The 27850-nt window shown below is 43.0% G+C and overlaps 2 protein-coding genes and 2 long non-coding RNA genes across 5 annotated transcripts; 2 read left to right on the top strand and 2 right to left on the bottom strand.

Moving 5' to 3' along the window:
* Positions 1 to 4388: 4388 nt before the first annotated feature.
* Positions 4389 to 9782, top strand: HOXC10 (homeobox C10). The gene is made up of 2 exons (XM_058169365.1): positions 4389 to 5265; positions 8854 to 9782. Exons 1-2 carry the CDS (start codon positions 4395 to 4397, stop codon positions 9129 to 9131), a joined length of 1149 nt encoding a protein of 382 aa, XP_058025348.1. The 5' UTR covers positions 4389 to 4394; the 3' UTR covers positions 9132 to 9782.
* A 7440-nt stretch (positions 9783 to 17222) lies between these two features.
* On the bottom strand, positions 17223 to 22353 carry LOC131192260 (uncharacterized). Its single transcript, XR_009153682.1, has 2 exons — positions 22105 to 22353; positions 17223 to 17402 (listed from the first exon to the last, which is right to left on the bottom strand). It is a non-coding gene; the product is annotated as an uncharacterized LOC131192260 (long non-coding RNA).
* Positions 22354 to 22889: 536 nt separating this feature from the next.
* LOC131192923 (uncharacterized) lies at positions 22890 to 24611 on the bottom strand. The gene is made up of 3 exons (XR_009153815.1): positions 24338 to 24611; positions 23110 to 23239; positions 22890 to 23029 (listed from the first exon to the last, which is right to left on the bottom strand). It is a non-coding gene; the product is annotated as an uncharacterized LOC131192923 (long non-coding RNA).
* HOXC9 (homeobox C9) lies at positions 23002 to 26821 on the top strand. 2 transcript variants are annotated; one of them, XM_058172527.1, is made up of 2 exons: positions 23002 to 23428; positions 26500 to 26821. In XM_058172527.1, exons 1-2 carry the CDS (start codon positions 23002 to 23004, stop codon positions 26754 to 26756), a joined length of 684 nt encoding a protein of 227 aa, XP_058028510.1. In that variant the 3' UTR covers positions 26757 to 26821. The 2 variants fall into 2 exon arrangements, with proteins under 2 accessions (XP_058028510.1, XP_058028509.1); XM_058172526.1 differs by having other exon boundaries at positions 23306 to 24259.
* The last annotated feature ends 1029 nt before the right edge of the window (positions 26822 to 27850 follow it).

Below are 27850 nucleotides of genomic sequence, written 5' to 3' on the forward strand. Positions count from 1 at the left end.
TGGGTTTTATTTTTGCATCATTGTTATTGTACTCTCGTGTACTTTGTCATAAATCAGAATATTTATTTCCTTCGCAACATGGGGTATAATAGCAGGCAGAAATACAAATTTAAGATAATCATTAAAATGTTCCTAACCAAATTTTTTTTCCCGAGAAGTGAAAATGAATGTTTATCATAAAAAAAAAAATGGCTAAGGAACGGGAGTGGGTGGGGGGGAGCATAAACATATGGTGGGCATAAGAGGCATTTTGAGGCTTTACTCTTGATTAGATAATTATGGGGGAAAGAGAACAAGTACAATATGAAAAGTTTGAGGTAGGTGCTTTTGTGTGTGAGTTACAACACACACACACACGTGCACACATACACGTGCACACACTTGTATATGATTTTTAAGGGGAATGTGAAGCTTTAGACAGGACTGTGCCAGAGGTTCCTGCATATCTCTCCCCCACTCCCCCCCTTCTCTCTCGTTGTGTGTGTTTGCAACCCACTCCTTCCTTGCAGCCGCGTGCCCTGTGTCTTTGGGGCTGAAGGCTGTTCCAAGGGAAGCGAAGAGGACCTGGTTTCAAGACCTCTTGGGGGGGGGGTGTCTCAAATGAACTGTCTGCCTTTGGCATTCAGCGAAAGAGCAATCAGACACTGCAGACAATAGTAGCCCGTCTGCAGATTGCTCCATATACTCAGGAAGGCAGAAAACTGGCAGGGCCACTTTATCCTGTTTCTTTGACTTTTTAAAAATTAATCACTTCCTGACTTTTACTTCAGTCAGATAATTCCAAATAACTACCAGGCCCAAGATAAATGCATTAATGAATCCAAAGGCACTCTCACACAAACCAGCTTCAATTCTACTTAAGGTGTAAGCCTCCGTGACCCTCGGTCAGCCTGCAACTTCAATCTTTCTTTTGTGGTTTTATTTTATTACTATTTTTTTTCAAAAAAAACCCTAAAATGCACTACACGTTTTGTTTCTAAAGAAATGTAAAAAGCCAGATTGAGATGTTAAGATCTCTCCCCCCCCCCAACCACCGCATGTAGAGATTTCCCCACCATTTAAGTTTTAATAGCATTTGTTGGTATTTATTTTCCACAATTAGAGTAAAGCATCTTCCCAATGGGGGTTCTACTTAAGCAGATGAATTTTATTTCTTTTTCCATTAATGAAGCATGTTTATCATACTTTTAATTATTTTTTTACTTTAAGTATTATTTGGACTTCCACGGTGGTGCACTTGCAGCAAGACCTCCATTTAATGTATACGTTTATACGCACATATACAAACATATTCTGAACTAAAGCCAAGAAATATACTTCGATTTTTTTTTTATGAATCTGATGTTTTCGCCCGTGCCATTAGCCATTAGGACAATCTGTTTGTGGAAAGCTTCAATTATCAACCCAATTTACACTGAAAACTTTTCCATGTGTTTGTACAGATAGAAACAAATCCGCTTCTGTTTGTTTTTTTTTAAATGAAGCAATCATAATGACAAATAGGCAATCAATATTTAATTTCTACCGGGTTTACACATTCAAAACCCTTCTATTCTGTCTCCAATTATATTCAATCTGATTTTTTTTTAAAAAAAGAGTCCTCAATGCTGTATATATGAATCTCTGAAAAAGAACTGGAGGAGTGGGGGGGGAGGAGAATAGTATTATTTGACAGGCTTTTATCTCAGTGCAATTTGGGCTTCCTTTTTCCTATTTCCCAGGGGGGAGCAAGGAAGGAACTCAATACAGACAAGAATCCAGAGTGGAAAATATAGATATGAAAGACTTGGAAATGTATTGTCACTTCATTTTCATCTAGACAGTTTTTCTCCCCAAAAATGCATCCATGAAGGGCATCTCTTGAGCTTTAGAGCCAAAAATGATTGTGTTAGCTATATAAGATACAGAAATAAAGAGGTGAAGGGCGGAGGCAGGGAGAACTGGGAGAGAATGGGAGAAAGCTACAGAGTGCCACACTGTATTGGTCTTTAATTTCTTTACCTATAAATGAAGAAGCATTGGCTCCCATGCTAAAATTTTATTCTTTGCTTATAAATATTATGTGGAATTTTCGTGGGATGTCATAAAACAGAACGATTTCTATCAAACTGTTTTTATAAAAGACCCGATGCAGATAACACAAATAGAGAGGCTGTAAAGTCAGGAACAGCTTTCCAAAGGAAGCAAAACAATGTTTAAAGTGCAGGAGAGCTCTTAGCATGTTGTATTTTGAATTGTGTGGCGGGGGAGGAGGGCGTTGTGTGTGTGTGAAGGAGGACTTGAGACAAATAGAATTATGTGGTTTAAGACTTCCTTGGCCTAAAGATATTAAAACTTCTCACCCTTGAAGATCGGAGGGAGGAGGGGGGGGTTGAAGATGGGGGCCCCAGCTTTGCAAGTCCTTTCAAAGCAACAGCCAAACTGAATTGTAAAACCAGGTCATTGAAAACTTGTTTTTAAAGCTTGGCTGGGTTTAGGCAGCCATTCAGCCTATTTAAAAATCTCTAGATATATATCTTTAACCAAAACTGGTTAAGTTCCACATTTCCACATCTCTCAATCTTTTTGAGTAAAATTTTCCCCACTCTTTATTTATCTGTTTTTGAAAAGACAGCCAATCCACCCCTTGAAAATGACTCTGAACCCTCTAAAGGTTTCAAATCCTTTACAATGATCTTGAGGTTTCTTCCATGGAGTGAATCTGTTCTTGTGGTCATTATAATAAGTATGATCATTATTTATCTCTTTATCAAAATCTTTGGTTAGATGGCAAGTATTTTTTAACTATACCCATTCATGCCCAACTCAGACATAAAATACAGAGAAAGCATCTCAAGCTGACAACCATCAACAGGATTGTCAGTTTGGGATTGTAACATGCTAGTCAATTTAATATCCGCTAAAGAACAATTTGACTTAATTGCAACCTAATTTAGAAAATGTCCAATAAAGAGAGCAGCCACAAGAAAAATATCTCGTTCAACATAACTTAATCTATGAGATAACATTTATTATTCTGAGATCATTAAGTTCAAAGAGAAAAAGAGAGGTGGCAAGGAGAAAGCAAGCATAAAAAATAAAGGAAATGAACCTAGAAAAGGAAAATTTAACTAAAGGAAACAATCATTTGGGTAGGAAAAAAAAACCACCTTTAGTGTGCAATCAATAAAAATAAAGATCAACTAAATTTGTGCATAAAATTGTGGTTAAGCACTCTTTCTGCTGAATAAACGATTCCTCGTACACCCCACAATTTGATACTTTATTTGATTGTGATAATTTCCTGAAAGAAGTAGATGCCAAATCCACACAATCCTATAGAAAAGAATGCTGTTTTAGCTCTGTTAATGTACCGTACCAGTTTATTTACAAACTTACTTACATTTGGATTTCTGAAGGAGTGTAAATAGGGTTAATGCTTACTTTAAAATAACAACGCAGGTTATTTTGGTCAAAATTTGAGAAGGAAGTTTCCTTCTTTTTTCAAAGGCTAGAAGAAAAAACCCCTTAAAGGTGGCATTCGTACAATAAAGGCAAGAAAAACACTTTTTTGGAATAAACACTTTTTTGGAATAAACACTAAAACAGCAAATTGACAAATGTCAATTTGACTATTTTCAAATGGAAATCTCTTGAGTGGTTTTAAGCCAAAGGCTTCGTCTTTCTTTGACTCCAGTGGATGATAAAGGTGACAATGATCTTTCTAAAGACTTTTGGGAAGTAAATTCGCGGCTAACATTGAAGCCACCAAGTATTGAAGAAATTAGAAGGTAACTGAAGAAACATTTTCTGTGCATTTCGAGTTGATTGGGGTGAAGAATTCAAAGGATCCAAAAGTTGTTGGAACAAAATATTGTTATTTAGTGTTGGATTCTTGGCTTATTTGTTTTTCTTCCAATTTTTGTATTTATTTAAAAGATGATAGATAGATAGATAGATAGATAGATAGATAGATAGATAGATAGATAGATAGATAGATAATTCTTTGCTGACCTTTTAATTTGAATTTGACTTTGCTTCTATTTACGGGTTCACTTCCTTTTGATTTTCCCCCACTTCGTTGCAGACACGCGTTCGTTCATTGGTAAACAAACTCGAGGAAAAAGCGTGTCGCCCTCCTTTGTTCAATGTGAAGGTCCTGGGTTCCCTACCTTCCAGAAGCGGATAGATGTCGCTGTTGCTCCACGCAGGTTTTCTTCTCTCGAAACAACTTGACCCCGGTGACGTCACTGGCGTCTGAATCATCAAGGCCATTTTCAATCCTCATTGGCCTACTTATCACGTGGTTGGGACCGATGCGTGGATAATTATGGTGCTGATATTTTTTTTTTCCTCCTAAAAAAAAGATGTCAGCCCCTGGCTGTAGTATTCCTCCTTAAAATCCTTCTCTGAAAATGTCATGTCCCAACAATGTGACTTCTAACTCGTTTTTGATGGACTCGTTGGCTGGTACCTGCCGGGGCGAGAATTATTCCTCTAATCAAGGAATGTACATGCAGCCTGCGAACGACTTCAGCTGTGGAATGATGAGGAACTGTGGGATCATCCCGGCTCTTTCCAAAAGAGACGAGGTGAACCACGCCGGCGGGTTGTCCCTCAACACCTACCCGCCTTACCTGTCTCAGCTAGATGCCTGGTGTGACCCTAAAAATACTTACCGAATCGAGCAACCTGTTGCAAGGCAGCTGCCCTCCTGCTCCTTCCCGACCAGTGTCAAGGAAGAAAATGCTTGTTGCATGTACAACGCCGAGAAAAGGGCGAAAAGCGCCCCCGAGGCCACCCTCTACCCCGGGCAGATGCCTGAAGCTTGCCTCGCTGACCAGGAGGTGCCCCTGCCTAGCTACTACCGCGCCACCCCAGGCTATTCCTCCCTGGAGAAGGCGCCCAGCGGCGGTAGCCCCAGCGCCTACGAGGCCGGTTTTGAACCCAGGGCGGGTCTCAGCCAAGCGAGCGAGCGACGGGAGCAGCTCCCGGGCCCACCGCCGCCGGCTCCCGCCGCCGCCGCCGCCGCGCAACAACCCCAGCCGCCGCCCGAGCGGCCACCCCCACCTCTACCTCCGACACCCGCCTCCCTCGCCCAGCCAGGAGCACCGGGGAGCTTCCCCGAAAGCGCCAAGCCGGACCCCAACCTGCGGAACAGCCCGGCTGGCGACGTCAAGACCGAGAAGAATCTCCCGGTGGCCAAACTCAGCCCGTCGGAAACGGAGCAAAGCGGGCAGAAGTGTGCCGAGAGCAGCAGTGACAATTCGGACCACGAGGCAAAAGGTAAGGTCAGGGGATCCTTCTGCTGGCTTCGCAGGGGAGGAACCCTAGGGGAATGGGCAGCGGTTCTGGTTGGTGCTACTTGGAGCTGGTCGTTATCGTTATTGTGGTGGCCGTGGTTGTGGTTGTTGTTATTTGTTACCATTAATGCGATTAGGCTTATGATTCGAGAAGCTGAGCCCCAGCCTCTGGGGCTGCTAGTCAAACTCCATCAACTTTTCTCTCTGGGACCTGTGGCGATGTTGGCTGTCCCCTCTCGGAAGCGCCACCAGCCACCAAGAGCAGTAAGAACGAAACCACCACGGGTGACAGCAAGAATAATCACGAGCACAGTAACAACAACAGCCCCCTTCCAATCCGTTTTGAAAGAAGGCACCGCAGTGTGTGGCTCAGCCATCCTGGCCAGAAGTGGACGCCCCTGCCTGGCGTGCTGTGGTTTTCGTGGGGGCAGCAGCTGGGGCTGACGGGGAAGGGGCAGGCGACGTGGTCTGGTTACGTTGGCGAAGTGGATTTTTTTTTTTTTTTGGTTGGTCTCAGTCAAGAGATCCCAAGGGGTTCTGGCGCTGAACGAGCCCCTTCGGAGGGGCGAGGGAGTGGTTCAAGGAGCGGTTGCAACTTCTCAAACGTGCTCTTGTGGATGAGCTCGCCCCCTTCTCTCCTCTCCTCTCCTCTCCTCTCCTTTCCTCTCCCAGCCCTGATGAAAAGCAGGCGTTAAAGTTCTTGGGGATGTAGTTGTGTTGTGTTGTGGTGGCGTGGCCGTGCTTGATTGTCTTGAGGAGAATTTGACTGGCGAGGGCTGGGCTGCGGGCTGGGGGGCGAAGGTGACCGGAGGGGAGGGGACGTGAGGTGTGCTGGGAACGGTTTGCCAAAAACACTTCAAACTGGACTTGATTGTTGAGCTCCATTCTCAAAGCTGCATGCCCCCCCACCCCCCGAATCACCGAGGTTGCTGCTTCAAGGGTCGTTTTTTGGCACAGAAAGGAAGTCTTCTCGCCCACCATTTGCGAAGGTGTAGGAACCCTCTGCTTGAAGTTAAGGGTGTTCTGGGTGAGAACAGCTCCTGCGGGAATGAAGAAGATACCTTCATATATCATATAACAGCTCCTGCGGGAATGAAGAAGTTTATCTTGCAGGTGAAGCCTAAAAAAAGTAGCCAGCGGATAGAAGGGTTGGAGAGGGGCTTAAATATGTATTATTTATCCTTATTTATTAAATTTATAGGTCACCTTTTACTCCCAACGAAGGAAGGGAAGGGAAGGAAGGAGGAGAGCAGAAGCATTAAAAAAATGTGGAGTTTGTTTTCTTCATAATAGGATTAACTTTACCCAAAGAGTTCCTTCACCACCACCACCCCAAAAAAAACCCCAACTATTGGGAATAGATACAGATAAAAAAAAGAAAGGTGTTTCTTACTTTGGCGTGTAGGACTCCATAGCCTCACAAAACCCAGCTTTGAATTGGAGGGGCGGAAAAAACTTAGAAAGCGGATAGAGACCAGTTGGCTTATATGGAGTCCTTACATTTTCTAAGCATACATACTTGTGCTAGTATGCATGCTTTCACCAAATCCTTTTGCACACAGAAGTTGCTTGAATTCCACCAAAGAATACAAGCACTTCGTCCTTCCTATTTCTCATCTGATCTCGTGTATATGTGTGTCTGTGTATGTAAATGCGTGCATGGGTCTGCATGTGTACACATATATACAGTCCATATGTATGTATCTACATCTATCAATGTCTCCACCTACATCTTTATATATGCGTTTATATGGAATTAAAATACGAATTTAAAATGGCCTAAAACGGATTTTCCAACCCTCTTCCGCGCAACCAAGGATAGATTATTTTATCTACCAATCAAAGAAGAAAATGTGCAGTGTCATGAATCTCTAAAAACTAATCTCGCCCAAAACGCTTTCTTGCTTACACTTTCTCCAGCGTCCTCAATTCACAAAAGTAAAATGAACAAAAATAATAAAAATAGGATTGGTTTTTAGGTTCTCGGAAGGGAGAAAGGGGGGGGGGGAAGCCAACAACTTCATGGTCTCTTTTAATCACAACAGTCAGTTCTAATGAAGAATTTGAAATGTCCCGCCTAGGTTTTTCCAAAGTTTTATTTAATTTTCTTCCTTGCGAAAGAAGAGAGCTATTTGCTGGAAATCCAACACTGTTATGCCAGCAGGGGGATGAATTTTGATTGGGATGATGATTATAATAATAATAATAATAATTATTATTATTATTATTATCTTTCCACCTTCTCTGTGTCTTATGTGGAGTCTTCCTCTCTGTTTCTATTACTTTACATCCAGCACGCCCTATGCAAGGTGTGGAACAGGAGTTTAAGGTTTGGGGGGAAAGGCAAACCCTTAGAAGGAACTAACAGGGTTCAATGGCAGAGGGCTAAACACGTGAAAGGCTTTTCTATGCAGCCGAATTCGCTGGTCGGTTTTGGAGCAGCTTGCTGCTATTCCTAAATTTGGGGCAAGAATTCGGATCCAGGGGCAGGAAGACTCCTCGTAGACGAGACAAGGCTTCAGGCTTGCCCTCACATTCTGCCACCAGTGGTAAAAGATTCAAATTCAAATCTGGGGAGGTGTTTGTGAATTTGGAGACTGAAATGAACAGTTAGAGTTGGGCACGCCTGTATGAAAAAGGGATATTTGGAAAAAGTCGGGGTGCTGTATATACGTGTGTGTCTCTGTGTGTGTGTGTGTGTTACAGGCAGATAGGAAGATGGGTCATTTTAAAGGTACAAATAAATCCTGGTCGGTTTGTTTTTGTTTTTTGAAAAGTAATATCGAAAGTTTACCTTCACTCATAATAAAACTACCCAGAGCTTTCACATCAAAGGAAAATGGAGTCTGGACTATTGGGAACGGGGCGGGGGGGTGGAGGGGAAGAGAGAGCGAGAGATAGACAGGCAAAATATTTCTCTCTATCCACCCTCTGAATCTCCCACCCTATCTTGTTTGGCTTTTGACGAGTTTTGAATAGGAAGGGATAGTTTCAGAGCAGTGTCTGAGCCGGGAGCTTTGTGGGTGTGCAAGCAGTAGCTAATTAGGACAACCATTAAACCTCTGGAATTATTATTATTATTATTAAATCTTTCCAAACCTGAATGGAATTTTGTAACTGCAGGAATCTACTGATAGATCTGATGCTTTTTTAAAAAAATCGGCCTGTCTCCTGCGGAACGTCCCATTTACGTTTTTCCGTATGTGTCATACGTGAAGGGTGTGTGTGTGTGTGTTTGGGGCGGGGGGGGGGCAAATCCAGTAAGAGCTGATATTATGTAGCTTATATCCAGGTGAATATTGTTTAAAATAGGACTTCAGCCCCAGCTTTCTGCGACCCCTTAGCTCCTGTTATTTGCCTGAATGCTTAATCTGGCTGGGTTTTTTAAAAAATAGCTAAATGTTAAGTAAAAAAGGAGTTGGAGGTAGAACGCCCATTATTTTTTAGCAGTGGACAGAGAGATTTTGGCATTAGCAAAAAAAGCTGCAGGGGGAAAAAAAGTAGCCTTGACTGTAGGAAGCTCGCTTTGCTATTCCGATAGATACTTATTTAATAATATTATTTTTAACAGAGGATATAAAGGCAGAAAACACGACAGGAAATTGGCTGACAGCAAAGAGCGGAAGAAAGAAAAGATGCCCTTACACTAAACATCAGACGTTGGAACTGGAGAAGGAATTCTTATTCAATATGTACTTGACCCGCGAGCGCCGCCTGGAGATTAGCAAGAGTATTAATCTAACAGACAGACAAGTCAAAATCTGGTTTCAGAACCGCAGGATGAAACTCAAGAAAATGAACAGAGAGAACCGAATTCGGGAACTGACTTCCAATTTTAATTTCACTTGAAGGTGTTCAGAGGAAGGAAGGGATGGGCTATATGGGGAGAATCATTGCAAATCTTGTGCAGTATTTTTTTTTAAATTATCATTATTATTTTCCCCCACTGCAGCCCCTGGACGTAATTGCAAGGAGCATAGGAGGGAGGCTGGGGAGGGGGGGAAAGGAAAAGACCTCAGGCTAAGTGTTAAATTCTATAATTTGGATATTTAAAGATTATAGAGCGGAGATGCATTCATCAGCATGTGAACACTATATATATATATAGTGTTTCTATATGTAAAATAAAGAACCAGCTGGTTGCTTACTAGCTTTCCAAACATCTTCTAATATGTTTTTAAGTTATTCAGAAACAGCACAAAGCGAAGAAAAGGGTGTGTTGGGGGCTTGGAAGACCGAAGGATCTACATCAATGCCATTTAAAAAAAAAAATTAAAATGTTTAGGACACTAGCTATGTTTGAAAGTTTGCTTTTCCATACCTTAGTGTAGCCTGCCTATTGTACAATAATAAAAGATATAATGACGCCAATGAATTTCATACGTGTGAATATGTGGAAATAGCAGAGAGAAGTGCTTACTCAATGTAGTTTATGCAGTCTCCTTCCAGTGAGGTGGTGCTGTCACCCATTATATTTAAGAAGAAGAAAAAAGAAAAATAATAAGGCAGCACCGCTAGCTATCTTATCGCGGGGAAAGGGGGGGGGTCGGGGGGGGGGAATGCCTGTGCTTTCTTTTTTTGGTGACTTGTTATTTAAATATATCCTGTATGTGGAATCTGTGCATGTACCTTTCTATATGGAGCCAAATAAATTTCTTAGAACGCTGGACAAACTGGATATTTTTCAAAGTGATTTCCTCTCCCCCGTGCCAAAACCACGTCCCCTCCTCTCCGTCTAGGGTATTTTTCCCCCTAGTACTCATCCTTTTAAGGCTTTCAGGAGAGTATCCTAGCGGGTTTAATATAAGTGAGAGACCATAACGTTGATTTAAATATTATCCAGGTGACCACAATAAGTCAAGGTCATAAAACAGTAATGTCAGGACAGTCTTGGTAAGCGCTGGAGGTGGATTTTATGATCTGCAAATATAATGTGCCGCAGCAGTAAAAGATGCATTTAAAGGTGACTGTGGAGGAGGGAAGCAAGTCAGAAGCAGAGCAGCTTTCTTGGGATGCACACTCCTCATAGCTAGGGGTCCTTTTTTTCTGTCTGTCTTTCTTTCCACCTTTCTTTCCCCCTCCCTTTCTTTCTTTCTTTTTTTTTTTTACTTTCTGAAAGGAAAGGCATGCTCCTTTTATCTCCTCCTCTGGAAGAATCGTTTTCTATTATTAAAGAAAAAGAAAAGAAAAGAAAAAAAGAAAATAATAAGGCAGCACCGCTAGCTATCTTATCGCGGGAAAGGGGGTCGGGGGAATGCCTGTGCTTTCTTTTTGGTGACTTGTTATTTAAATATATCCTGTATGTGGAATCTGTGCATGTACCTTTCTATATGGAGCCAAATAAATTTCTTAGAACGCTGGACAAACTGGATATTTTTCAAAGTGATTTCCTCTCCCCCGTGCCAAAACCACGTCCCCCCCTCCCTCTCCGTCTAGGGTATTTTTCCCCCTAGTACTCATCCTTTTAAGGCTTTCAGGAGAGTATCCTAGCGGGTTTAATATAAGTGAGAGACCATAACGTTGATTTAAATATTATCCAGGTGACCACAATAAGTCAAGGTCATAAAACAGTAATGTCAGGACAGTCTTGGTAAGCGCTGGAGGTGGATTTTATGATCTGCAAATATAATGTGCCGCAGCAGTAAAAGATGCATTTAAAGGTGACTGTGGAGGAGGGAAGCAAGTCAGAAGCAGAGCAGCTTTCTTGGGATGCACACTCCTCATAGCTAGGGGTCCTTTTTTTCTGTCTGTCTTTCTTTCCACCTTTCTTTCCCCCTCCCTTTCTTTCTTTCTTTCTTTTTTTTTTTCCCTTTCTGAAAGGAAAGGCATGCTCCTTTTATCTCCTCCTCTGGAAGAATCGTTTTCTATTATTAAAGAAAAAGAAAAGAAAAGAAAAAAGAAAAGAAGGAATACACTTTTTTTTAAAGCCACCTCTTGCTTCCAGCCTAGTACAGAGCACGGGAATGTCACGGTGGAAGGCGTGCAGAAGGTAAGACAGACGATTTCTTGGCTGAGATACATGGCTGAGATGCAAGTGGATTTCTGTGTGTGTGTGTGTGTGTGTCTGGGTTTCTCTCCCTCCCTCCCTCCCCCCTCTTCCTGCGTCTACTCAAGGTAAAGGCAGCGTGGATGTGAACTCCACTTTGAGGCGATCTAGGTTTGATCCAGATAGGGCGTCTGGTTTGGTGTCTTAGGACTTGGAGGGGGGGTTGGATCAAGGGGGCTTCCCTGTGCCTGTGTGACAGCTCATTTTCGATCAGAATATGCATGGCTGAAGAATGGTGGTGCATAGATTTCCATGTTGATCCCACCACACCCCTTCCTCTTCCTCCTCTCTCCTCTCTCCTTCTCCTTCTCCTTCTCCTTCTCCTTCTTCTTCTTCTTCTTCTTCCTCCTCCTCCTCCTCCTCCTCCCCCCCCTTTTAAACTTACTTTTGATGAAGTTGAGCTTTCTTTAGAAGGGACACGAAAGAGTCTGAGGTTTTTTGGGTTTTTTGGTTTGTGTTTTTTTTTTTTTTGGTTTGTTTTTGTTGGTCGCCAGAGGACTTTGGCACTCCTCAAACAAGTCGGGAGTTGGGTATTCCCTGAACGTGCCCTTTCGGATTCAGAGTTCTGGCTGACACGGACTCTGAAGAAGGGAAGGCAAGGACGTTTGGTGGTATTTTGAAATGTTGTGGGATCACAGACACACACGCAGGCCCACGCAGAGACGTTCCTTTGTGGATATTTCTTCCCCCCCTCCTTCTTTAACTGAAGCTGCGATGGCAATATGCAACGCAAAATGAATAATGTCAGGCCGGAGCCAGTTTGCCAGTGAAGGATAGTGGATTCTGCTGTAATTCAGTATATACTAGCAGCTCAACCGCAGACACACAGACAACTAGAGTGAGAGAGAGTTGAATGCAGATTCTATTAAAGAGGAAGGAAGGGGAGGGGAGGGGTGAGGGAAGAGGAGGGGGAGGAGAGGGGGAATCTTAATGAAGAGATTAAAAATGTTGCCTTAATTCGAAGTATGTTTTCTTAGGGGCTTGGTTATTCCTGTGCTTAGCTTCTAACGTGGGATGAGAAAGGTAGCAGGAACATATCCTGAAGCATAGCCAACGAAGGGACTAAATATGCTTTCTTTCTTTCTTTCTTTCTTTCTTTCTTTCTTTCTTTCTTTCTTTCTTTCTTTCTTTCTTTCTTTCTGTCCCCTCCATCCCTTTTTGTCTTTCTTTCTTTCTGGCAGAAATGACTGTGGATCTTTCGCCCTTTTCTGCAGCTGTTCCGTGGTTTAGGTAGTTTCATGTTGTTGGGGTTGGCTTTTAACTCGGCAACAAGAAACTGCCTTAATTACGTCAGTTAGTCTTCATCAAGGGCAACCTTCCTCCCCCACCTACCCACCCCGCTTTTTATTTTGACCCCCTTTCCTTTTCCTTTGCTACTCACACGCAGCCAGACGAAAGAGCCGGCAGCCTTTATTAAAACAGGGAGCAGGCAAAGCGAACAAATGGTGGTAGACAGACTTCTCCCCCCCCCGCCCCCCTCCGGGGGAAAAATTAGCAAGAGAGAGAGAGAGAGAGAGAGAGAGAGAGAGAGACGGACAGGAGGGCATTTCTGGGGGCAGGGACGCAGGTTCGCCAAACCTCATAACCGTCTCCAACTCACCACACGGCTTCATATACCTTCCCAACAATTCCCCAAGCACTTATGATCGCTTCGCCTCTGGACTTCAGATGACTCTTGCTGGTTGCTGTTGTTTCTGGCCGACGGGGCTCTCCAGGCGGACAAACATGGAGGGGGTTCCCCCGACTCTGAAAATTTCTCGGGTGATTAACGCTTCTAAGTTTAAGATCGGAATAATTGTCTGCATTTGTAGCCTAGAGGTTTTCGGGATTCAGGACCACCTTTTGCTCTCCTTGGGGGGGGGAGAGGGGGATCCACCTGGGTTCTTTTGCATCCTGGTTTCTGAAAGGAGCCGAGTTTTGTGAGAAGTGAACGGAGGCTGTGAAGTGTGCAAGACCTCCGTTTATATGAACGCAGGTGTTCGGTAAATGGCCGGGGAAGAGTGAAATTACAACCCCTTGACTCCCAATGACAATCTATTGCTGGTATAACCTGCCCGGGACTCTGAGAATCCACTTAGATAAATTATAGTCTTATTATGTTCCTTGGCTTGAAGAACAAAGCGGAAAGCGATACTCTAGGTTCACAGACCCTCCTCGAGAGCGTTTTCAAGGTTTAGTCTCTTCAAAATGAAAAGGGGAGCAAAACCAGGAGCTCAGGATCCGGTGTAGTTTACTGGACGAGCAGCCTGGATTACAATCTGTTTATGCCCACCCCTCTACTAAGTAGCTAAGTAGCCCGTTAACGAAGGGGAGGGAAAAAAACAACCCCTTCTGCCCGGTGTTGGGATAAACAAGTTGTTGTAATGGTGATTGTTGTTGTTTTGGTGAATCTGGAGGCTGGGATTTAAACCCGGCTGTGCGTGCGGGTGTGCGGGCGCCGAGATTTTCAAGAAAAAAAAAATTCCAAGATACCAGGACTGAAGTGGCAAGAGAGAGATTTTCGCCACTGAGCAAATTGCTGCTAAATTAGCTTTATCCTTCCAGATGGGGTTCAGGTTTATATTGGTGGTGGGAATCGTGGGGATTTATTCCACTACCACCATCTCTCACACACACAAACACACACATGCACACAGAGACACCCCAAAAGAAGAAAAGTGTCAAACAGGCAAACTAGCACCGGAGGAAGAATTCACCCAGCGGTCTGCAACCCAGGATCCTTGACTAAAGAGAGGAAACGAGAGAGCGAGAAAGAGCAAGGGACAAGGGCAGGAGCCTGGGGCGAGCGGCTGCATATACTTCTTAATAGACAAGAAATGCATTTCCGCAGCTGAAGTACAAAGGTGTGTAGGGAACCCTGTTTCCCAGTCAAGCTCTAGGACGGCTCCTTTCTAAACACAATTTTTTATTAGAAATAAAAGTCTGCCCCCCCCCCGGTCACCCCCCACCCCAGGGAGGATGTACCTATGCACTTTCACTGGAAAAAGGTTATTTTGCTACTGCTGTGATTCTCCGGCCACTGTTTTCACTGTTCCCCCCCCCACTCACCCTCCTCTACCGTTCCTTCTGAACCCTCCAGGCTCCTTAGCAAACTTTCAGCAGTCGATTTGGGGAGACCCGAGTCTCAGAGACCGAAGGGTGGGGTGGGGTTGGGGGTGCACGGATTCCCTTTCTCGAAGGAGAGGGGCAACCTGGTCTTGACAAAATACCACAAAACGGGTGGGGCTGGGGAGAAGTGGGGGGGGGGACGACTACGACTGTAAGTTGTCAGCTCAGTGGTCTACATTGCTTTTCTCCTCTCTTATTTCTGGTATGGAAACTAAAGCCCCGATTGGGGGTGCAAGCAAGCGAACGTCCTGGGAGCGACCTCCTTAAAAATCTCTTGGTCCCCTCTCCCCAATGTTAAATAATACACCCACGCACGCCCTCCGATTTTTAAACATTTTAATAAGCAAACGAAAGTGCCCCCATTGTGCTTGCTTAGTGTAAAGTCACCGGTCTGCAGATAAATGGCTCGGTCAAAGGCTTTAATTATTCGTCAAAGGCTTTAATTATTCGCCATGGTCCTGAGATAATTGAATGGTTTCATTATGTGCTATAGATAGAAACGTTTTTCCGTCTTCCTGTAAATATACCCCCTATAGCAACATAAAGAAGAGTGGGATAATAGTGCTAAGTACCCTTCAGTCATGTGTAGTGTGGCTGTTTAAGTTTGTGTGTATATATATGTGTGTGTGTGTGTATCTTTATGTATATGTGTGTATATTTGTGTATATATCTATATCTATGTATCTATGTATGCGTATATCTGTGAATACACCTATATGCATTTATCTCTGTGTTTCCCACATTTCCTCTCACATGGAGGGGGGGGGGAGATCTAAAGTAATGTATGTTTAATCGACCCAAGTCAAGAAATGTAATAAAAATTAAACCCTCCCCTACTGTGTGTTCCCCCTTTAAATGATTCTATTAGAGCTGGGTGAGAGTGAAGAATTTAGAGACTTAAACATTATTGCAGCCTGCTTTTTAATCTCCAATGTCAGAAAAGATGTAATTAGAAAGATTTCTTGCTGTTTTGTGCATTTCTCTCTCTCTCTCCTCTCTCAGCAAAATATTGTTTTTTCTTGCTTGCTGGATATGTTTCGTTCTGGGGAGGGGGCTGCTGTTGTTATGCCTATAAAATATTAGCAACCTCAACGTGCATTTGCCAGTGTTGCTCCATTTTTCTCGTGTGTGTGTGTGTGTGTGTGTGTGTGTGTGTGTGATTGTAATTCTGCATTTCACAGCAGGTGTGACTTCAAAAAGTTTCTCTTTTGCTGTCCAGAGTTCGGCATGCAAACCTACATGCAACCTTTCTTACAGTTTTATCTAGGTTGGTTCCCCCCCCCCCAGCATTTATGGAAGATGCTGGTAGGGAACAGAGGCGCACATGTTGTATGTCCAATATAATGTATGCAATGCCATGTATAATTATTTCTGTAAGTTAATACAGCCTCTATAAGTTGATACAATAAATGTGTATACCTATCCAAATACAGTGATCGCTCAGTGAATGCTCCCAAATAAAGTTTTGTGCATGTAATGCCTTTTTATTTTCATACTGCAAACAGTGTAACTATTGTTAAGCCTGTGTTGCATTTGCATCAATACACAGTCTTTCCCTGAATCATGTGAGTATTCTTGTGTTTTCTATTCTGTGTGTAAAATAAACTGACATATATCATGCATATGAACATATAGGTAGAAGTATTTACAGCAAGAGAGCGTGAGGGAGAGTAATTTGTAAAAAAACCAACAACCCGTGTATAACCTGGGGAAGGCAATAATTTGAAACAAGCTGTTTTTTTCATTGGGCTGGGGCGCGGAGGGTTTTTGGTCTCTCTATAGAGCATGCATTTGTAAGTATTGGTGCAGGTTTCAGCTTGTTTCCTTGCTGTCTGCACGCAGGCTATGCTTGCATATGGTATATCTGCATATCGATAAAATATGCATATCAATAAAATATGCATATCAATGCATGCGCATATCTGCATCGATTAAAAAAATGAATTTCAACAGCGTGGCAGAGAATGAAAGGGAGGCATATCTGCATCTACCATCTCTGTGCAACACGCAATTCTCCTTCCTGGGCTCTTTGCCCTGTTCGCCTTCACCTTTGAGCCACACTCTTAATAGTTCCTGGAAAGTTCAAAGGAACATTCTGAACCGTTTCAGGAAAAAGAGAGGCTGGCTGGCTGGCTGGCTGGCTGGCTGGCTGGCAGGCAGCCGCCTCTGCCTGTGTTGTGTTTGTCAAGGGAAAGGTATCCTGACTCAGCTCTAAGAGAGGCTGCTAAGGCGAGGGCAGCAGGTACCACTAATTGAGGACAAGGCCTAGCCCTGGGATGGGGGGGGCTTTGAAGAATGGGGCTAACATTCTGTCTCTGCCTTTGGCTGAAACTTGCCCTTGTTTATAAATGCTGTCTCTCTCTCTCCCCCCCCCCACCTCCTGTTTATGTGAACTAACACCTAGCTGGCTGCAAAGCTCCTTGACAGCAATAAGGTTGAAACAGACCACAAGGAGTCTTCTTTGTGGGCCAGAGGCTTCATTCTGAGCAGCCTTGATAGAAAGAAAGAGAATGCTGGAGTGGGGAGGGTGGGTTTGGTATTGGTTTTTAAACAGAGAAATAGGTGGGGATAGTCTCCCTTGATAACATACATACATACATACATACATACATCTTACAGGCACTCCATTTGGGGAAGTCTGGTGTGAGCTTTCATTTATTTTTTAATTTTTTTACTGTGATTCCTGCTCCCTCCTGTCCCCAATGCATTCTGTTTTGAAAGAATTCTGTTGTGGGTATTTGTGTTACCGAAGGAAAAAAAAGAAAAAGAAAGAGAGAGATCTGAGATAATGGTGCAGAAGACCAACCGTTTTATGTCTCATTTAAACACTGTGTCCCTTTGATGTCTCCCAACTTCATCTTCCATTTGTGAATTTCCTCCTCCTCCTCCTCCTGCTGCTGCCATCCTCTTCCTCTCCTGCTCCTCTTTTTTCTTCTTCTTTCTCTTCCTCCTCCTCCTCCTCCAGCCTGAAATGTTCAAGGGAAACACCCACAGCACAGTGAAATGGATTAGTCCTGAGGTTTAATTGCGCTTCGGAATTTATTGTTCTTCTATCCCCGCCACCACCAAAGCACTAAAAACTCTGGCATCTCAAGTCATAACATCTGACAAAATTCTTAACCACAAGGAAGAGAGTTTTTAAGGGCAGGGAAAAAGAGGCGGTGGTTAAACAGGTACAGACTCCTGGAGGCTGCATTTAAAATTAAATGTACTGAACATTTTTAAGCTTTCTGCTTTCTTTCCATCTCCCCCCCCACCTTTTATCCTGGGGTTAAATAGAAAGAAGATGCCCACAGGAAGTAAAGTTCTATAGCCCATTATTCCTGCAAATACAGCGCTTATACAGAATTATCCCCGAGCCACGCAGTTTAAGAAAGAGAGTAAAAAACAACAACAAAAAACCCGAGATATCTTTGACCCAGCTGAAACGACGTCCTTGCTGTTTTTCACCAGCACCATCCTCCTCCTCCTCACCCTCACCACTGCTACCATTAACTATCGCTGCTCCCATTGTCCCTCTTAGAACAACGGTAGGGTTCCATCGCTCTGACATTCCCAAAAATCCATTTGGATGGCAGAGAAGCATCGGGTTCTTGCTCAGTTCTTTTTCCCTCCGCCGCGGTTATTTTTTAATCCGCAAAAGCAAGTGGAGGTTGGAAGTGGGAAGGGAAGGCCGGGAATTCAGCCGCCCCCCCCATCACCACCCGAAAGAAGGACCCTTAAAGAATTGCCAGGCCACAAGCCTCCTCGCCGCCTCTTTTCGTGGACGTTAGCAGCCCATTTCATTTTTCAATACACTATTCCCCCTTTTCTTCCACTCGGGTGCTTCGGCCTTGGGAGAGGACTAGGGGAGAAAGGCGTCCCCACGCGGGGAAAATATTAAACGGCGGGGACCGATTGAGCTCTGCCTTATGAAGGGCTGTCAACCCCGCGATGCTTTCAGTTTACAACCGCGGGGCCTTGCTGGGAAGGAGAAAGCGGCTTCAGCAGTTCTCCGGAAGAGGGAGTGGGGGGGGGGAGTGGATTTTTTTTTTAATGCGAACTTGACGGTGTTTAGTGAGATAACTGGGCAACCGGGGCCGAAGGAATGCGCCCCGAGGGTGGAGTCGGAGCGGAGCGGGGCGGGGGCGGGCGAGTGGGTCTCTTTTGATCCCTTGGAGGCATGGGTGTCTTGTCTTTCGCTTGCTTGCTTGCTCAACCCAACCATCTCGGAGAGCTTCGCCCTGGAGAGATCGAGCTGCAGAAGGTTTCTCGGGCGCTCCTCCGGTTCCGCCTTCTCCTCCTCCTACGGTTTCCAAGCCTGAATCCAGCGGCTGCTCAGGAATTCTGGGAGCCCCCCGTGGGTTGTGGGTGTTGTGGTTGCTTCCACGGATCCCCTTAGGCCTAGAGTGGGCAAGTAGACCAGGTTGGGAGCGGTTAAGAGACAAATGGAAGACCCTTCGCTCGACCTTCAGCGCTTTTCCTGAAGAGAAGAGTAGGACTAAGGTCCTCGCGGCGGCAGCGAGGGGCTACTTTTGAGTCCGCCTCTCAAATTAGGGGAAACTTTTTCTTTTTTTTTCTCAGGAGCCCAAAGAAATAAACGGGGAGCAGAGAATTCGGAACGCCAACAGTTTATATCCGGATCAGATCGAAGCGAGACTGCGTACGGCTCTGTGTGTGTGTGTGTGTGTGTGGGCCAAAGGAAGGACGCAAGAAGAACTGTGCAATCGTGCGTGTGGGTGTGCACTGATGTGCAAGTGTGCGCTAGGGGGAATATAGGTAGCTGGCTGCTCGCCAAATGTCAGCTTTTTCTACCTAAACAAAACTGGCAGAAATCGCTTAGAAAATAATAATTCTTCCGTGCCATATTTAAATTGAGGATCGATAAAATCTCCAGAGGGGTTCAGATTACTCTTTTTTTTCCCATGCACGTCACAGATGACATTTTTTTTTAAAAAAACCGCAGCTTTTTAAAAATGACTCTTCCTTTCTTCCTTTTCCTAGCTTTAAAGACAATTATATAAATTTTATATATATATTTATTATATATATATCATACAATGAGATATAAAATGACTCTTTCTTCCTTTATCCTCGCTTTAATATGAGATATCTATATCTAATTGTATTTTATATATATATATATATATATATATATATATATATATATATATATATATATATATATATATATATATATATATATATATATATATATATATATATATATATATATATATGTCTTTGGTTGTTCGGGTTTTCTCCCGTGTAAAATTGGAAGTGTCTTGGCTACGTTTCGACGAAGTCTATAAAATACAATGAGATATAGATATATAATCTATAATATATATATAATTGAATGTATATATATATATATATATATATATATATATATATTCGTATGTATGTATGTATGTATGTATGTATGTATGTATGTATGTATGTATGTATGTATGTATTCACATAGAAAATAACCTGGACATTCCACGTTCTTTTAAGGACTTTCTACTGTATCTTTTATCGAAGGGCAGGTTTTTGCCTTGTGAGCTGGCTAGATTTTCACCTTGCTACCTAGATAACGATGCAAAATCTGGGCAGAGTGCATAGAAATGTAGCCAATGCGTTAGACTTCTGTAACTAAAATTCTTGTCCCCAAAGAAGAACATTTGAAAATATGAACACCCCACCCCCAATACCTCCCACCCTGCTCTGGCAAGGTTAACTGAAAATTTATCCTTTCCCAGAATGGTGCCCATTTCAAAGGGGCACCTTTCTTCGTTAGGAATGAGGAGTTTTGATTATAATAGATAGATAGATAGATAGATAGATAGATAGATAGATAGATAGATATAGATAGATAGATAGATAGATAGATGAGAGATAGATAGATAGATACTGTAGATAGATACTGTAGATAGATAAATAGATAGATGAGAGATAGATAGATAGATAGATACTGTAGATAGATACTATAGATAGATAGAGAGATAGAGAGATAAATAGATAGATGATAGATAGATACTGTAGATAGATAGATGATAGATAGATAGATAGATAGATAGATAGATAGATAGATAGATAGATAGATGATAGATAAATAGATAGATATAGAATATTCTGGATGCAAAGGCATGTCTTTCATTTGATTTTATCTGTGGACAATCTGTAGTCTTTCTGTCTCTTTCATTATCTTATGTTCCCTGGCATAGCACAACTTCCAGAGGGCACTTGCATCAAGATCTTTGCACCTTGAGCCCTCAAGGATCATTGCCCCACGACAACCTGCAGCCGTGGGGGAAAATTGCTGTTGTTTTTGTTGTTTTCGGGGATAAGAGGATCCCTGGTAAATAAAAGTGGCAACTTCTACTTTTCAGCTGCTGTCGGGCTAAATGCTAAATGCTAAATGCTTCTTTCAAGGATATTTCAGTGACCTTGCTGGCTTCTCCTATGGTCGCCCCGGCGTCCTTTTCTAATCTGTTATTCTTGACTTGGATTCATGCGTTAGTCCCTCTTTTTATGCTTAATGTTATACTTTCTGTTTACTCTTTGTATAGGATATACATATATATAAACACATGTACACATACATTATACATCTCTCTCTCTCTCTCTCTCTCTCTCTCTCTCTCTCTCTCTCTCTCTCTCTCTCTCTCTCTCTCTATATATATATATATATATATATATATATATATATATACGTACATACACACACACACACACACAAACATACACACACACTCACACATATATATGATCTTTCAATCAGTTGGAAGGTTGATTCTTTGCAAAGAAAATTATATTTCTTCAGTGCAACTAAGCAAGGATTTGATATCCTCCAATGTTTCCTATCCCCCTTTGCATCCCTCCACCCGCCCACATGCTCCTATATTTCTACCCATATAAAGCCCAGAGGTAAGACCATCAAAGCATAGTCCCCCCCACCCCCCACCCCAAGATTCAGAGGGGAAAGATGAAGTCATTAGAGAATTGTGATTGACAGACAAAATGAACTCAAGGCAGGCCAAAGGACACATTAGGTTCCTTGCAGGACAATTTCTCCTCCAGAAAGTGCAAGGTTGAAAACAGGAGGAGAACTGTGGACGGAAGGGGGTTAGTGCAGCATTTGCAGCAAGACTGTTTTCAAATCTTGGATGCAGAGACACAGGCACAGGCACAAGGACACACATCCAAACCGTACAGCATTTCTATTTCAAGTCTGCTCCCTATGGAATAAAATACAGTTTTACTACTCCCGCCAGGGCAGGCTGAGGCACACCGATCAAGACCTCCTGAGTTAATATCCATTTAATCAGTTCCATCAAACAACTTTTCCAGAGTCTTTTTCAAGGGAGAAGAAAAAGGGGGAGGAGGACAATAACCAGTGAATAAGCACTAACCGAGAGGGGAAATGGCTCTGCCTGCTACTTTGCCTGCCTGCCCAAATGCACCTTCAGTTCCCACCCACCCCCAGCAAGCTGCCTAAAAATAAATCCACTGCCTGCTCCTGTAGCAAGAGGAGACCTGAGCCCTCAGCCTTGAGTATGTCCCTAGTGGTTACTCCATCTCCCTGGGGCACACGGTTCCCCCCTCCTCTGAATGTCCCTTTTCTCTCCCCCATCTCCAGCCCCATAAGCACCCACTTTCCTTAAGCCTTGTAACCCCCTTCCCTCCACTGGGTCGAAACTGTACCTCACTTCCAAGCCGCCTCTGCTGTTATTGTATTGGAAATCTTGGTCCTTCTTTGACAAAAACCACAAAAAGGAACAACACGGTTGTTGTAGTAGTAGTAGCTGCCGCTGCCTCTCTTGTTGTGTTCTTGTATTCTTGAACCGAGGGACACACACAAACACACACACACACACATCCTTTTTGCAGATTTATTTTCCAGAGTCAGGGACCAAAGCCACCCTTCCAGATCACTAAGGGTAATAAACTATACCGATCACCTTACTCTACCAAGCCAAGGTTATATTTTTTTTAACACACGCACGCGCGTGCGTTCACCCACCCACCCACCCGCGCGCGCACACACACACACACACAGACAGACAGACAGACAGACAGACACAGATACGTGTTTTCAGTGAAGTTCTGCAAATCGATTGAATCGACAGAAAGTTTCAGGTATTTTTAATGCGGGCACCCACACACATTAATCTAGGAAAAGAGAACAAATCGTTTTAAACAAACACACCCTAGCTTTCTGTCTTCAGTTGCAAAAACAAACTCCCTCACTCCCACTTATGCCTCATCACTGAAACTTACTCGTACAGTTTTATTTAGTGAACGACACATTCATGAACAATCAAATGATCCTCGTAAAAATTTTATTGAAGGACATAAAAAACATCTACGACTACTTGCCGAATAATGTAGCCTCTTGGGAAGAGGAATGCCACTTTTTTGGGAGTTCTTGCTATTTTCCAGTCTCTGGGTTTTACAAAGGCATCTTCTTCTTTCCTCCCACAAAGTGTGCACGCGTGTGTGTGTTGTGCATGTGCGTGCGTGCGTCTTGTGCGTTTGTATGTATGTGCGTGCGAGTGTGTGTGTGTGTTCACCCAGTCTTCTCCCTCACATACACATAACATGTATGTAGAAAAACGGATGGTTTTATCTGGCAAAACAAAACAAAACATGAATGTGTATATGAATATATGTATCTGTGGGTATACACATACACATACATATACATACATGAATGTAATTAAAATTCAGGAGCCGGTGCCGGAGAGGCTGAGAGCCAAGCAGGATCACTCCGTAAGGACCTTCCATCGGCCACCTCCCCTTTTAAAGATCTTCCATGTAATGTATCCATTATCGAAAGCTGTAGAAGCAGAGCGAGTAGACAGAGACAAATTGCGTCAAGAAATAGTTCCTTGTGCTACCTTGCTACACCAGCTACCTTACACCCTCATTAGCAGCAGGGCTATGGAAAAGCCAGGTCGCCGAGCCAGCCAGCCAGCCAGCCAGCCAAGCCAAGCCAACGAGCGAATCGCCTTTCAGCTTACGACACGTAAGATCCGACCGCTGCTGCTAATAACGGCATTATTTCAAGAGTTTGATGAAAACCCAAGTCGCATAGGCATTATTTAAAAAAAAAAAATAGAAAGAGGGAGAGGGGGAAAAAAAAGACCTGCGGATTGATCTACACTGTATTTTGGGTAAATATAATCACGTGGGATCTCGGAGCCAATGGCACGCTAGGAAAGGCTGAAAAAATAATTACCTGCCCTGATTGTTCTATGAGAAGATAAAAAGTACACATACAGTTCATACAATAATCTTATGAATGTAAAAGAGGGGGGAACAATGTCGGCTTCGGGTCCCATAAGCAACTATTATGTAGATTCTTTGATTAGCCACGAGAGCGACGACTTGCTGGCGTCCCGGTTCCCAGCTACTGGCTCTCATCCTGCTGCAGCCCGACCGTCAGGATTGGTACCGGAGTGTGCAGATTTTCCGTCCTGCAGCTTTGCCCCCAAACCGGCCGTTTTTACCACTTCGTGGGCTCCCGTGCACTCCCAGTCGTCCGTGGTTTACCACCCGTACACCCACCAGCCACACATTGGAACTGACACTCGGTATATGCGCACTTGGCTGGAGCCTATCTCCGGCGCGGTCTCGTTCCCAGGTTTTCCAGCCAGCAGCCGGCACTACGGGCTTAAACCCGACGCCTTCCACGGCCGCAGGGACTGCGGACCGGTGGATGGACGTAGTTATCCGGATTATATGTACGGATCCCCGGGAGATCTCAGGGACAGAACCCCGCAGACTATACCCTCTCCGGAATCTGAGGCCGTCGCTTCCAACAAACACAAAGAAGAAAAGACCGAATTGGACCCTAGTAAGTCGAAGTCATTCTTGTTTACAACCGGGAAGGCATTACAGCCTCCTGGCACAGTGCTCAATAAAAAGAAATTACCTTTACTGTTTAGAATTCTTGGCGTCCTTCCCTTGGATCTCCAGCTACAAGGGCTGACAAACCTGGAGGAAAGCTGGTTTATTTGATTTTTGGGAACGGAGGGCGGCAGGGGGCGAAGAAGGGAAGAAAAAAAAAAGGATTTGTTTTTAATGAGCATTATTATTGTTACGGGATCTGGATGGGTCCTTCGTCCTCTCTCTCTCTCGCTTGCTTTTCTTTCGCATCTGGGCTACTTTGTTTGTTCCTAAACTAGCCATAACCTGCTTTGCCCACACTCTTCCTTGCATTTTAGTCCTTCTGACTTTTGAAGGAAGAAGTCTGGCAAAAGCCATCAGGGGTCTGTGGGAGGGGAAAGAATATTGGGATGTTGATGTGTACTGAAAAGCAGGGGAGATTTTCCTGAGGAAGCTTTGGGTGGGGGGGGGGACAAATAAACAAGCAAAACCCCATTCCAGACAATTATCCCCCCTCCCCAGATTTTTGCCTCCATCCAGAACGGGGATCGAAAAGTTAAGGGATAGCAATGGAGAGGGATAGAGCAAATAAAGGAAGGGGCTGAGAAAACAAATAATTGGATTTAGGGAAAGTACAGAACGCTGTTGGGAGTTTAGCAGATGGGGGAAGAGAAGTCCAAACGTTGGAAAGAATAGTTAATAATACACATCATCTTTTCTCCCCCCCCCCCATTTCCATTTTTTTTAAAGAAAAAGAATTCTACAGTGTAACTTACTAGTAAAGGGACTTTTTAAAAAGAGAGAGAGACGAAATAACCTTGAACACTGTTAAAACAGCTGAAAGGGTCTCCAAGGGATTTGGGCTTTTGCTTTGCTTTGCTTTGCTTTTTTTTTTTTTTAAGTAATCATTCTTCTGCACAGTGAAATGTTCATTTCCTAGTGGACATCTGCCATTTAAACATGGGAGATTTTTTTTCTTCTTGTGTGCAGTTGGTGGGAGGTGAGAAACAGAAAGCAAAATAGGTGGAATTAAGATGACCCTAGTGCCAAGAAATAATGCCCACTTGTTTATTGATTCACATGCCCCGCAAAAGATATGTGTGTGCATTTTTTTGGGGGGGGGGGTGCCCATCTAGAGATAAACAGAGCTGGTCTCTTCCCCTCCCCTTGTGCTCTATAGACAGATTCCCATGCCAGGTGTGTAGAAATCCTTTCAGGCCTGATAATGCTGGTCAAATACTGGTTCATCCTGATAATTTTAATTGTATTTGTGCCACAGACAGAGTACATAGGCAAATGTACTTATACAAATTCATGGGGAGGGAAAGAAAGGAGCGAGGGAAAGAGGCACAGACCATGGACTAAAGGAGACTACTATCAATAGCATATTCATCACATTACAAATTTCACCCAAGAAATAATTAATATGAAGGACGAGTTAATTCCTTCAGAGAAAATTGTAAAGAGGGTCTGCAAGGGATAGTATTTCAGTGCTCAGAAAAGGGAAGAGAATTATTATTATTATTATTTGAAACCACTAGGCTTCTTCTGGGGCACTGTCTGAATATATATATATATATATTCATTCCTTTTAAAATTGCTGGCAGCTCCATCAATGGGAAGTTATAGGGGAGAGAGCTGGAGAGCCAGGCTTGTAAACAGAGTTTATGGGCCTATGAAGTGGTGGGAATTTAGACTTTTCATGATTGTGTTCTTGAGTTACCCTTAATAGAGACGAGAGAGGCATATTATTATTATTGTTGCTATTACAACCTCTTGGCCCTAGTTTTATTTTAGAATTGCAGCTTGTGGGAGAAAATGATCGCTAAATAAAATCAAATGATAGTCAGAAGCAGGGTGCAGAACAGAACTAGTTAAACTCACTACTGTTTAGTGCCTCCCTGCTTGCACACTGATGAACACAGTGCACGCTCAGTTCCTATAAAAGAATAGATGTGCCCTTAAAAATCGTGAAGGTCACTTCAGGCTGGAGCAGGGAATGCTCGCTTGTCTAAAGAGACATTTTAGATAGGAGACTTTAGATAAATACTAAAATTATAAGGATGGGCTATGTATTTAGAGCATCTCTATTTGAAGGTACTGCCATCAATAAATGCAGATCTGGGTAAGGGCTAAATGAACAAACAGAGGTGGGTAGGTAAATAAACAATTATTAATAAATTAAACGCACCAATCTTTATTTTGCAGATAATCCTGTTGCAAATTGGATTCATGCACGCTCTACAAGAAAGAAAAGATGTCCTTATACAAAATATCAAACGCTGGAACTAGAAAAAGAGTTTTTATTCAATATGTACCTAACTCGGGACCGCCGTTATGAAGTGGCCAGGGTTCTAAATCTCACTGAGCGCCAAGTCAAAATCTGGTTTCAGAACAGGAGGATGAAAATGAAGAAAATGAATAAAGAGAAAACCGATAATAACAATAATAAAGAGCAGCAGTGAAACTGGCCACATCCTTCCACTCTGTGGAGAAATCAAGGCGCTGGTTTTTCCTATGAAAGAAATTGTTCCTGACTTTTTCCCCCTTAATGTGCTGATGAGTGTTTAGAATTAGTTAAACACGGCAAACCTTTCTGGAACAAAAATGAGAGAGAGAAAGAGAGACAGAGACAGAGGGAAAGAGAAACATAAAAAGTGCTTTTCTTTACAAAATGCAAACACACACACGCATACACACACACACACCCCTAACAATTGCAACTAAAAATAAACTTTTTTTTCTTTTCAGAAAAAAAAAACAACAAAAGTACTTGAATTTTTGGATTAGTATTTTATTTTGTAAGTTAAATTTATCCAGTGGTTTTTTTTTAATTATTTTATGATGTTGTGGTTGCATATTTTGTACAATGCAAAGAATAAAAGTGGGTGGGGGGTGGAAAGAAAGAGAAAGGAAAAAAAGTGAGGGGGGGAGTGATTGCTCAAAACAATGTTTCTGTCCTCTTGTCTAACTGGTGTACTTATTTGTGTCTTCTCTGATTGTCACAGAACCGTTCTTGTAACACTGTTATGTTTTGCTATAGTAGAACAGCTTTCTGTAAATATATACCTAACGTCACCCCCAAAAAAGGAGGAAAAAAATCCGTCGGTAATCAAGGTGTCTTTTTTTTTTAAATGTAAACTCCTATGGAGGAATAATACCCCCTCCCCCGAGTAAATTGTAAAGGAAGGGAAGAGCAGGGAAACACAACGTTCTGGAATTCTTAAGGATACAAATTCTGGGGGGGGGAAAGCTCCATTTAATTACCGCTGGTTTCCTTCGAAAAATAGAAGACCAGAATAATCTTCTCTCGGGGAAGTTGTAGGAAAACAACAGATCTTCGGCTCCCAATGTTTACCATTATTTTTTTATTTCTATTTTCCTTTCTCAGTCTCTGAGCTCCTGATCCTTTCTCCTTGTCTCTCAATATACCAATATCTGCCTAAAGTCATGCTCGTAAAAGAGAGAGAGAGAGAGAGAGAGAAGATTCGGGTAAAAGGCGGCAGGGTGCTCTGCATTTTAATTTGGGGTAATTAATTGTACTAATTTATGACCCTGG

This window comes from Ahaetulla prasina, chromosome 2 (assembly GCF_028640845.1).
Source record: "Ahaetulla prasina isolate Xishuangbanna chromosome 2, ASM2864084v1, whole genome shotgun sequence".
Classification (NCBI taxonomy): Eukaryota; Metazoa; Chordata; class Lepidosauria; order Squamata; family Colubridae; genus Ahaetulla; species Ahaetulla prasina.

Coding starts and splice junctions, on each gene's coding strand:
- HOXC10 (XM_058169365.1), top strand. CDS start 4,395: ATGTCATGTCCCAACAATGTGACTTCTAACTCGTTTTTGATGGACTCG. Junction 5,266..8,853: donor TTCGGACCACGAGGCAAAAG/GTAAGGTCAGGG, acceptor TATTTTTAACAG/AGGATATAAAGGCAGAAAAC.
- HOXC9 (XM_058172526.1), top strand. CDS start 23,701: ATGAATGTAAAAGAGGGGGGAACAATGTCGGCTTCGGGTCCCATAAGC. Junction 24,260..26,499: donor AAAGACCGAATTGGACCCTA/GTAAGTCGAAGT, acceptor TTTATTTTGCAG/ATAATCCTGTTGCAAATTGG.